General features: G+C 38.7%; 1 protein-coding gene across 2 annotated transcripts; it reads right to left on the reverse strand.

Moving 5' to 3' along the window:
* Positions 1–52: 52 nt before the first annotated feature.
* On the reverse strand, positions 53–10391 carry ppp1r1c (protein phosphatase 1, regulatory (inhibitor) subunit 1C). Of its 2 annotated transcripts, none has more exons than XM_026356494.1 (6): positions 10235–10391; positions 8691–8748; positions 7671–7708; positions 6497–6551; positions 4087–4290; positions 53–430 (listed from the first exon to the last, which is right to left on the reverse strand). In XM_026356494.1, the coding sequence occupies exons 1-6, from the start codon at positions 10313–10315 to the stop codon at positions 369–371; spliced, it is 498 nt and encodes a 165-aa protein (XP_026212279.1). In that variant the 5' UTR covers positions 10316–10391; the 3' UTR covers positions 53–368. The 2 variants fall into 2 exon arrangements, with proteins under 2 accessions (XP_026212279.1, XP_026212280.1); XM_026356495.1 differs by lacking the exon at positions 53–430 and adding an exon at positions 437–1748.
* Positions 10392–12079: the final 1688 nt, after the last annotated feature.

Here is a 12079-nt window from a genome sequence, read left to right on the forward strand (position 1 = left end):
AAAGCGTGGGGCCTGGCCGCCTCTGCAGAGCACAGGACAAGTAAAACAGCAGAGATCATGTTCTACGTTATCTAGACTAGAGTGTCTAGATATGTTTAGGGTTCCTGTGCATGTCTGAAATCAGCTATAGAAATGTTAGTAACATGACTAAAAGTCAATAAATGATCGATAATGGTCCTGATGATGTTAAATATTCGGGACTACCTCTGTTGTCTCACTTAGCCACTTATTAGCAAACTTCTTAAGACTTAAAAAAGAATCTTGTTTGGTGCATTTACTGTTGCAGAATAAATGTTTTCTGTCCAGTCTGTTTTTGTTTTGTCCAGAATATATTGGTGCCTCTCTGGTCCTGAGACTTCCCTCCGGGATCAGTGGTCCTGACGGTTGGCTTCGTCCTCATCCTCCTCAGGTACAGAACTTTCCAGTTTACCTACACACATACACACAAATGGGACTCGTATTTAATAAAACTATTGCAACTGGTTAACGTCTCAATCTGCCACACTTTAACTATGACCCATGGACGCTACGCTAAGGTTCTCCCCCTTGTTTTAATTTAACTGTAATGGTCCCACTGCTGTAAATCACCTACAGAGGCAGGAGAAAGCAAATGGAAATGAAAAATGAACAATAAAGAAGTTTTGTATCATACAGAGACGGAGGTGAGCGATTTAATCCAAGGTGTTGATGCACTGAAACAGAACTTAGTGTGAAGAAAATCCAGACATTTTTGGGAGATCATGTGTTGCATGAATATTCGAAGACCACTACGAACAAGAAGAAAACCCCAAAATATTCTAATTTTCCAGTTTGGTTTGGAAGATGAGGCCCTGGTGACAGTCTGACAGCATGTTACTAACAAAATGTGACCAAATTGGATTCAATAGAGTGGTTTTCAGTTGTTGTAGGTAGTGTGTCTACTCTAAACTTTCAAAACGAGGTTCAGTTGATCCTGATCTCAGTTCTGGGGGAAAAAAAGAAGAAGCAAGGGATCAGAAAAGCTGCAATAATGACTTAACAATCAATTTTCAACTTCTAACATGTAGTGTGGATTGGAAAAAGTAAGTGAACCTTTCAATTAATGACAATAACTGAAGCTACCTTCAGTTGGGAGTTTGCAAACCTGGAGTAAAAAAAATGAAACAAGACTGGAGGTGTAGGTGGTTTAAGATTGGAAAGAGTTACCTGATCACAAGAAGCATCTGATGATGTGAACTCTCAAAAAAAATGAAGAGATCCCAGAGGAGACATGATAAGTTGTTCGTAGAGGTAAAATCACTGAGTGCTGACACTCCTCAGCACAACTGGGAGAATGACTTGTGAATTTACAAAACGAATTTTCAAAACAGCGTCCCTCGTGATACCACACACAGCTGCTAAGCTTGTCCATCCCTCATGATTTAAAAAATACTCACACATTCAGTGTATGTTTCAATAGAATCTTTATTCACAGCCGTTTCTACACAAGCATCCTCACCAACATCATCTACAATATTTTAAATGTAGACTTAACTGAAATCTCTACGTGTCTGAACGTGTGCATGAAAGAGAGCGAGAGCTGCTGCTAAATCAAAATATACAGTACTGATGTGTCGCACAAGAGGGAAGCAGTGTGTTAATGTGATCAGATGAACAGCGGAGAAAGAGGAGGAGAAAGTCGACGACAGAGAGATGAAATGGGAGCAAAGGTGGCTATCGGGAGACGGAGTCGGGACTCGTTGCCTCCTTTTTGTGGTCACGAGACAAATCTAGGAAAGAAGGAGAGAAGTAGAGAGGGAGGGAGGTAGATAAAAGAATGAAGGCCATGCAAATTCACAACAGGAGGGAAGACGAGAGACAGAGAGAGAGGAGTTAGTGCTGTTAGTAGTCGTTTGTCACAAGAGTTATTATGGAAATATAAAGCAGAGTTAATAATTAGTATATAAACAATCTGCACAGTTTGTGAGCCTCGTTGTTGAAATGCAGATTAATCACTGACAAGCAGAGGACAGAAAAACATTAAACAGCTGTCAAATGGACTAACTGATGTACAGTGTTAGGACAACGACGCTAATATTTTGTTATTTTTTTTAATCAATATTTTTTATATAAGTTCATCCCTAATGTCAGGGCTTGTTTGAAGTTTACATCTAACGAAGTAAAGAAGTAAAAAGCTCTTTACTGCTGCACATGTTGAATTTAATCCTGATAATGCAGTTTGAAGTTGTTTAAAATCTGTTCTATTCTTATTTTATTCCATTTGGTATCTTTTGTTTGTGTTATTATCAGACCCTCAGTATGTTAAACTCTTCTTTGTATACATGAGTTGTCACATCGTGTACTGAATTTGCTGTTCTTTTCTCTTTTCTCTTTCCACTCACCCCAACCAGTCGAGGCTGATGACCGCCCACCCTGAGCCTGGTTCTGCTGGAGGTTTCTTTCTCTCCACTGTCGCCTAGAGCTGCTCAAGTGAGATTTGTTGGGTTTTCTATATAATTCTATGTATTTTATGTTTCCATATAATTCTGTTAAAGCTTTATTATATATAATGTTTTGTTGCGATTTGCCGCTGTATAAATAATCTGAAATGAATTTAAATGCTTCTTAGGATTACGAACAGGTTTTGTTGAGTACACTTCCCTGCAGTTCGTTACCTATAGCCCACTGTAGATATCCATATTTATTTATTCAGCTGATTAGTGTCTAAACTGTCTTCCAGTTTTCTCTTGGTAAATTGTATTATTACTTTTATTCATCTTAATATAATTGAGAAAAATTTTAATTTAAAGAATACATTTGGTGGAGATGTATTAGCAAAATACAGTGACTGTTGGCTGTGTTATTCAAACTTTGGTCAAATAAATGTACACTGGTGTTAATAAACACTGGGCCAACAGCATGATCCAGATTTGAATATGAAGTATTTTTTACGGTGTTTGTTGTTTAACATCAGCTTTTCTGTTTAGCTTTAGTCTTTTACCATCCACTGTAGAGACTAAAATGTTGTTTACTGTGTGTTTTTCCTTATCTAGTGTAATTTTATTTTCTTTCTGTAAGGAACTTAGATCTAAAAGTTCCTCCAGCTGGTGTAAATGAGTAGAAGAGCTTCAAATTCACCTTAACACTTTTTAGTTGTAACTCTCCTGTATAAACTATAAAAATCTTAGAACACAAAATTTAATGTACACTGCCCGTCCAAAAAAAGGTCACCTGGATTTAAATAATCAAATAGGTCAGAGCCTCCCACTGGACAATTACTACATGGATGATTATTCATGATTATTTTTCAGCTGGTAACAAGTTATTTAACTCTAACTGATGCAGTGAGGAGCTTCTCATCCTGTGGTCGTAGAAAAGATGTTAATCTGTTTCAGAAGGTTCAAATTATTTTATGAATCAAGTAAAGAAAACATCCAAGGAGATTGATGAAACTACTAAAACTGGGTTAATAACTGTCCAATGGAAGAAGGTCATGTGGTCTGATTAGTCCAGATTTATCCTGTTCCAGAGTGATGAAGCATCAGAGTAAGAAGAGAGTGATGCTCCCATCATGTCTAGTACCTACTGTACGAGCCTGTGGGGGCAGTGCTATGATCTGGGGTTGCTGCAGTTGGTCTGGTTGAGGTTCAGAAACATTATGTCTCCAAAGAATGAGGTCACCTGACTACCTGAATATACTGAATGACCAGGTTATTCCATTGATGGATTTTTTCTTCCCTGATGTCACGGACATGTTCCAAGATGATAATGTCAGGATTCATCAAACTATAATTGTGAAAGAGTGGTTCATGGAGCATGACACACATGGATTGTTCCACCACAGAGTCCAGACCTTAACCCGATTGAGACTGTTTAGGATGTGCTGGAGAAGACTTTGTTCAGCGACCTACTCTCCCATCGTCAAAACAAGATCTTGGTGAAAAATTAATGCAACTCTGGACGAGAATAAATGTTGAGACATAGCAGAAGCTTATTGAAAAGATGTCACGATGAATACGTGCCGTAATTAAAGCTAAAGGAGGTCCAACGAAATATTAGAGTGTGACTTTTTTTTTTTTTTTTTTTTGGACGGGCGGTGTATGTTTCTTAGTCTAAAACTTCATTTACCGCCTGAACTGTTGCTGTCTGCCACTCCTCTCTCCTGATTGGCTAACTGCAGACTCGCCTCATTCCCATTGGCTTCTTCTGGCCCGTTGTGATTGGCCCACAGGGAAGCAGTGGCATAGAGCTGTGCTGTGATTGGGCTCGTCTGACCATCAGACTCGCACAGCCCCGTCCCCAGCAGGTGCTGCTCCACCTCCTGCTGAAGCTCTGAGGAGAGAAGATCACCTCCAGTGGAGAGATGCTTCAACTACGACATACCCGCTGCATCACACACAAATTGATTCTTTTTGCCCACAGACTTTGATCCATTCAGTCTAGTGTCTTTTAGAAAGTCTTATTTTTATCTTATATTTATGTCTGGAAGCCAATTTGAGTGTTATCCAACCACTTAATGGTGAGTTATCCGTATTTATCACACCCATAGTTAAGGTGCATCAGTGCATCTACTAGTTATTATGACAGAGAGCAAAACAAGAAACCATGGGAATTTCAAACAACTAGTTTTGTGCTAAACAAATCTAAAAAAAACAAAAAGTCATTCTTGAATGAAAATAAATGCCATAATGATAAATAAGATGGTTTTTTAATGACCTACTGAGCTGCACGTGGAGCAGGTCTCACATCTATAGTGGTGACAATAGATCTTGGACATTTTATTTTTTATGGATTCTGGCAGAGTATGTGCCACTGGGTAGCTTTCACAGGGAATGAATTAATAATGCTATATTTTGTTTGGTATCTGCTCTCTTAGTCTAGAACAGTCTAATGGCATGTGATAGGAAAATTAGCCCCACCAGGTGTTCACAGTTTGCATAATGGTAGAAGAAGGAAACATGTTGTTTTGCCTATTAAGTCAAAATTGTTCATCTGTGAAACATTTGGATTGAAATTTTAATTTAAAATAATGAAAATAACACTCAGCCAGCGAGAAGCTTCAGTGGGAGAAATCAGAGAAATAAGTTTACTGATTGACAGAACAAACAATTTAATCTTTAAGATGATAACTATATCATGAAATAGTGTTAATTCTAAAATGTCAGAATAAAACCAAATAAGATTAATGACGAAACGTGCTGCTCGTGATCCTACAGACTATAAATGCTCCGTGTTTGGTGCATAGACATTATTCATAAGGCTAAAAGCTAACTGGACTCCACACACACACACACACACACACAGACTCAGACCAGATCAATAAAAAAAAGCTTTTACTGTCTCCACTTCCTGGAACCAACTCTCCAGCACTCACTGGTAGAGAGCTCCACACACACATGCACTCTGTCTTCCTTTAGCACCCCTGCCCCCCGTTGCAAAAGAATAAATGAATAAATGCCCATTTTCCTGCAAAGACACTGGCACTGCACATTTTTCAGCTCCAACACGTACGATAGGAATTAGGAAGCTTTAAACTAAACAAAGCTTGTGCAGTAGCTGCATGTTTCCTCGGCACATCTCTACACGGAGACGCTCCGTAACTGTTTTATAAATTATTCAGCACAAGCGATGATAACAAAATGACAACAACAGGTGCTCTCAGCTTGTGTTGGTGGTGAAAGCTTTGCAGCCAGTGACTTATTTTTCCAGATAAAGGAGCTATTTGCTTCTCAGACGACCTTTACTGTACAAGCAGTGATCATTTTTCATTATGTGGAGCTGGAGTGACTGCTGCTGTTGCATGTCTTTGGCTGCGCCAGTTAAGTTTCCTCAAGTCAGCTGATCACTTGCTGCTTAGCTTGTGCGTGCCTAGTAAAGTAACCCGCCCCCACTGCCGCCCCATCACCTTACCAGCTGGGCTGAAAAACCAGACTAAGAAAACAGACGTGGGTGTGACACCAGAAATATCAGCAGATAACACAGAGAAACACAAACAGAACTCAAACAGAACTCAAACATATAGGAACCATGAAACTGAGGAGGCAGGAGACGTCTGTGTACACAGCTGCAACACAACAGCAGAGCATGACATTACCGACCTTACAGTACATATCAGCACAGAGTACTGGAGCACGCTCAGTTAACATCCAAATACTTGGAAATTGGCTTTGGCTACACCTACTTTTTGGATAAAATATGGATCTGTTGTTAATAAACCAGAAGTAAGAGAACTGTATCGGAACACTAACACACTAACAGGCACTTCTGCAACTGCTACTGCATAGTTTTTGGTTATCTTTGTTGATTCCCATGTTATTTGCTGCAAACATTTTCACCTCTGCTGTCTTCTTGTCACCATTTTCCTAATTTAGAGGAATTTTTATGATGATTCATTATAGCAAAAAAATTACTTATTATATGAGTAGATTCCACCCAGTAAACCTCAATCAAATTCTTCTGCTTTACTTCCACAGAAGATAATTTACATATGCTCAGATTTTATGCACATTTTAAAAATCAGGCTGAAAACAGTTTGTACCTTTCATGGTGGGTGGGATGTAGGTGCTCTGCTTCCTCTGAGAAGAATCTGAAGCCTGCAGAACAGGATAAAACATATCAGCACTGTACAAATCAGATAATAAGGTAAAGTTACTGTTGCTTATGATTAAAAATGAATATCCACAAAGGGAATACACCATGTTCTGCTTCCTAATCTTATTACAGTGAAACATTGAGTCCCCTCCAGACAAACTATCATTTATCGTCCATTTAGAGACCTGCTGTGAAGCTTTAATGTAAAGTGCTATGAAAACACGTGTTGTCATGCTTAGTGCCCACACGTCCTGGAAAACTGGAAAAATTAGAGAAACGCTAAAATATTCTTCCTTAAGTTTAAATTTTACTCAGATCTTCACAGGTGCATGTGAAATTAGAGCTAATGTGTGTTCAAGGATCGAGATTACGCTGCTTATGTATTAACATACTGTAAATGTAAAGTGTACATGTACAACCTGTACATTAAAGTACACTCAAAACTAGTAGTAGTTTACTAAGTACTATATGTCATGTGCACTACTTTTAACTGCTCCCCAGTTTAGAGATGAAAATAAGTCTGTTCTCATATAAATGTTGGCTGTATTAGTGGTGATGATCAAATATAATAATATTAACAAGTATCGTAGTACTGAGTGTACACTAAATATGAAGTACTGAATAATGAGGGTAGGTAACAAGTTCTGTAGTTGTATTAAAATCTGAGACTGTGCTGGACATAAAGAGCAAACAAAGATAACTTGAGTGCTTTTTGTGTTAGTAATGTAGATTTAAACCCGATCCAGCACATGGAGATGCGCTAGCTTGTCTAACAGCTAATTTACATTCTGGCTAGTGACCCGAGCCAAATCGAACCCGCCCCACTGAGTGGATGAGAGAGGAGACATACACACAAACCGAACGCACCCCGACCCGCCTAATGTTGAAGGCTGAAATTTAAAAAACTCGGATAAAGTCACTGTTGAAATGTGAGTAAAAATAATAATCAATACTGCCATAAATACTGTTTTACAAGTTGTAGTTGACACTGTCTATATGTTTATTATTCAGGTTGAATTGCTTTATATTAAAAGGTGCTTCTAACATTTTAACTGAATTATTTATATTTATATTCTTAGGGACCCAGAACATCGAGCAGTGATCTGCAACCATTTACAAACCTGTGGCTCTTCGCTGGCGTTGTGTTGATCTCCAACATCTGCAGAGGAAGACAGGACACCAGCAGTGAGCTCTTTATCTTTTATTAAGTGGATCCATTTCTGGCACATTACTGTTTGAACATCTGCACAACATTCTCAGTGGGTCTGTTGTTCCGTCTGGACTTTAATCCACATGGGTCAGACTGGGTTGTGGGTTCTAACAGTCTCGTTTCCTCTGTGACCTGAAGCCAAGCTGTAATACGGTCGGAAATTAAATATCCATTTGCTAATTTAAATCTCAGCCGTGCATTTTACAGATTTATTATAGGAGAGACCAGTAGTCAGTAAATGTCCCTTAAAGTGGGTCAGTGATGGAACGTAATATTTGAACTTTGTCATGGTGATCTTTGTAGTTTGAAGGCAAAAAGCCAGTGGCCACTTTGTGTTTTCACAGCTGCCAGCTGGTTTAAGACTGAGTGGATTTGTCAAACATTTGACTTTGAGCTAATGAACAACTGATTAACTGACAACTGATTTTTCAGGGGTTTAATTATTAAATTAATAAAGAGAGAGAAAGTGGATTTTCTTTCCTAAAATCCATGATATTAAGGTTATGTTATGGTTTGCCCACAGTTTTGTTCCCAGGCCTCCTGCTGTGTTTGAAACCAACATTCTTGGTCTCTGATTTCTTTAAAAAATATACAAACTGGCCGGTTGAAAACACCTTGGGCTTCCACTGAGCTCTACACAAACATATTAGAACAAGACTCTCAGATGTGAGCTCACAGAATGGACTCAGGCCTATTATTCAATCACTCGGTTCCTGTGTAGAAGGATTTATAAGAGCTGAGAGCCAATACACACACGCACTTTAGGCATCCATCAGTTCAATCTGAACACTGAGCTCACTTACCAAAAGCTGCAGCACAAATCTAATAAAGGTTCCATTATAGCTGCTGCTTTTCAACTCTCTCCACCTCCCCCCCTTTCCTCCTTTCTTCCCTCCCTCCCTTCCTTCCCTCTCGCTCCCTGCAGTTTTACCTGTGCCAGGTTGTCTGTAGATCTGCAGAGTTGCAGGAGTTGGTCTTCTGCGACGGATCTGAGGTAAACACATAAACACACCTATTTTTAATGTTGCTTTCAAAGTATTTATTTTTTTAAAAAAAAAAGGAAAAATACAAATCTCTCACACCTGGTAAGACTTCTCTCAGCCCTCTGATCCAAAATGGTTTGGAAATAATATATTTAATGTCCCAGTGAGATGGTTTTAAAAACACTGAGTCAGTAGACTGTAAAAAACACAAAACTCAGCTCACTGTCCAAATAAAAGTGAATTAACAATACCAGCTGGTGCTAATTCAGTCCTAATTGCTGCATTGCAAAAACCCACACTACTGTATACTTGATTAGACATAATGAGAGCATTTGCAGTTTTAATGCTTTCTGAATTGAAGGTTTTAAAAGCAGAATTGTTCAACATGTTGCAGCAAATGATTAAGAGTATTAGGCAAACACTAACATCCTAAAGCCTTACAGCCACCCTTTAATTAGAATTTCCCCTTCTGTTAAAACTTACACTTTACGTCTTACACTCTAAAAGTGAAAGCATGATTTATTTTTATAAAACTTACTGCAACAATCACTTTTACAGGCATAAAAGTGACATTAACAAACAGAAGTAGAAGAAGAATTTAACCCTCTGTTGGTGCATGAGAACGTTAACCAGGATAAATAGAATAAAACTATCAAACTGTAATGTAAATTTCTATCATCCTGTTCATTACCAGCTTCCCTAGAAATTAACACCAGTTACAGCATCTTTACCTTGCTGCTAGTTCAGCGTTTGAAACACCGTCTTCTCTTTTTTGGGCTCTCTGTGCCATTCAGAAACACCACAGTTTACATATTATGGTAGAATTGACCTTTGTATCATGTAGTTGGTGATCTCCCATGTTTCCCAGGATGCCTTTCAACACCCCCTCAGTAGAGAGTGAGAGTGAACTGTTTGCAGTCAGTTGGAGATTGTTAGTGACAGGAGTCAATGCAACTTAAAACATGTCACTTCTGCATAAATGTACAACATTATGAAATGATTATAAATTAAATTTACATCCTCAGCTACTTTATGGAGCAAGAAAAAAAGAGGATATGAATAAATGTGTGATTAATAGAGGAGAAGAAAACTAGTCTGAGCAGTTTGAAACGCTGACATTTGATTCTACTGTAATATTTCAGGAAGAATAAATAATCATTGCATGTTTTTAACGATAAGCAGGGTGGCCTCCCCAAACTATCACAACTATCTTTTTAACTCTTGGCCAATTGACATCAAAACAAGTTATTAAAGCAAAATACACAAACACGTCACATGCACAGAAGCTCAAATACGACAGACCCATTAAATACATATGCCAGAAACACAAACAAGACTTTCAGAAGTCCTGACTTACGCACACATGCTGATTTGTACCCACACACGGCAAATTCCAGACAAGACTCAAATGATCATAGAAGCCTCTTTCAGCCCCTCGCACATGCATAAACCTACACCGTCCCCCGACTTTGTGACAAACAATTATGCTTACATGTTCAGCGGCCTGTGGGTCCAGCTGTCCCTGCAGCGGTGGGACAGCAAACTGGATCTTCTTTGGACTGCTAGGCTCCATTATTACTGACTGAGAGATGGGAAGAAAGACAGAGAGAGAGAGAGAGGGAGGGAGAGAGAGAGGGAGAGAGTGTATATGTGGGTGCATGTGTGTCCAGGAGGCAGGGAGTAGAGAGGGAGGGAGTGGTCTTCCCTCGACCAGCAGAGTCCATTATCACTAATTGACAGGCTTGGAGAGGGAGAGAGAATAGAAGCCTAGTCATTGCAGTATTTTCTAAACTATAAATTTGCTGCAGCATGAAATAGTGCAATAATATCTGAAAAGTGAATTTATTTTGCTGTATTTATTTTGATTTCACCTGACTGTGGTTGATTTAATTAAAAGCTTTCTTTATACTGCTTGCATCCACATTTAGCCCACGATCAATGTTAATTTGTGAACTGTTAGACAAGAAGCTGCATCAGTTTAAGTGTACGCCAATCTTTTTTGTGGTTTGAAATTAAAAAACCGAATTCGACTCAGAAACATGTGTATCAAGAGATAAATAGCAAGTCTCCATCATGTGACGTTTATCAAATTAAAAACAAGAGTCTGCTGCCAACAAAGCTTGCATGCACTCATTTGGCTGGCTTAGTGTTTACCATGTTCAGAAGCCGCTTTATCAGCCAAGTGTGTGTACACATACAAGGAATTTGACTTTGTTTTTTTGTTGCTCTCAGTGTACTCTCACACAGCAAGAGCTAAAAGAGCAATTCTCAGAAGACAGATGGAAATGTATATTCAGATCCAAGTAAAAATCCCGCATTTAAATGCAAATATATACCTTAAGTATCAAAAGCACTTAATGTGTAGATCTTTTTGCATTATGTGAAAGTTATTTTCCATTTCACTGTGACTTTTTTGAGAAAACACTGAGAAGAAAGTTGCCTTTTACTTTCTGCTCCACTTTTCTCTCCATCTCCATTTGAATGTTTCTACCCCCAACTCAGAAACCTGCATCCTATGCCACCGATGACATCAGCCTGTGTGTGTTGGGAGTTGTAGTGGAAACACTTTGTGTCAGAGGAGACATCTGGAGAGACTTAGTGGCTACTGTAGGTGGAACAAACCACGCACACATCATACAAAGAGCCTCTTGTTGTTTTTTTCACGTAGTTGGAAACTTTCCATTCCTGCTCTGTGAAGGTGAGAAGGGAAAGACTGCTCTGTTGTCTCTGGCTAACAAACACCTGCATCTTCTACTCATTTAAATGGTTGCAGTTAGTTGTTGTAATGTAATGTAGTTTCTATGTTGTTGTTGATGAGTTGCAGTGATTGACATCTGTGACGTGCAAAGATTAGAGTGTGTATGTGTTTTTTATATTAGTCGTCCAGTGATTCTTTGTAATGTGACACAGTTGATATTAAGGTTGATCTCACCAAGAAGGAATGAAAGTGTGGCTCTATATCTGATGGATAGCTCTCTTTCTGTTCGATACATGAGGCAAGTAAATGTTGCAGTACGCTGGAGACTGGATGGATCTGGAAAACAAAAATTCAAAGATCACCAAACACTTAATTTGACTATCAGAAATATTTAAAATGGAGCCAAAACCAAGAAATCAAAACAACTAAATTGGAAATAGCAGATTGGACTTACAGGAGTGTACTATATTCCTACTAGACTACTCTAAACAGAAGGTTTTACTTTCAGTATCATCATTAGCAGCATCTGCTTAGATAAGTCACAAACCGCTGCATGAGCCGGCAAAGCCTTTTTATTTTTCTGCACCATTAACTGTGGGTTTCCTCTTTATCTTATTGTTTTGTTTTATAGCACATGCA

This window comes from Anabas testudineus, chromosome 15, assembly GCF_900324465.2.
Source record: "Anabas testudineus chromosome 15, fAnaTes1.2, whole genome shotgun sequence".
NCBI lineage: Eukaryota > Metazoa > Chordata > Actinopteri > Anabantiformes > Anabantidae > Anabas > Anabas testudineus.

Excerpts from the sequence above, each read along its gene's own strand:
- ppp1r1c (XM_026356494.1), bottom strand. The coding sequence starts at position 10,315 with ATGGAGCCTAGCAGTCCAAAGAAGATCCAGTTTGCTGTCCCACCGCTG. Across the intron at positions 8,749-10,234 it reads ACCCACAGGCCGCTGAACAT|ATCCGTCGCAGAAGACCAAC; the intron begins GTAAGCATAATT and ends TGTTTACCTCAG. Across the intron at positions 4,291-6,496 it reads CATCCCACCCACCATGAAAG|AGCTTCAGCAGGAGGTGGAG; the intron begins GTACAAACTGTT and ends TTCTCTCCTCAG.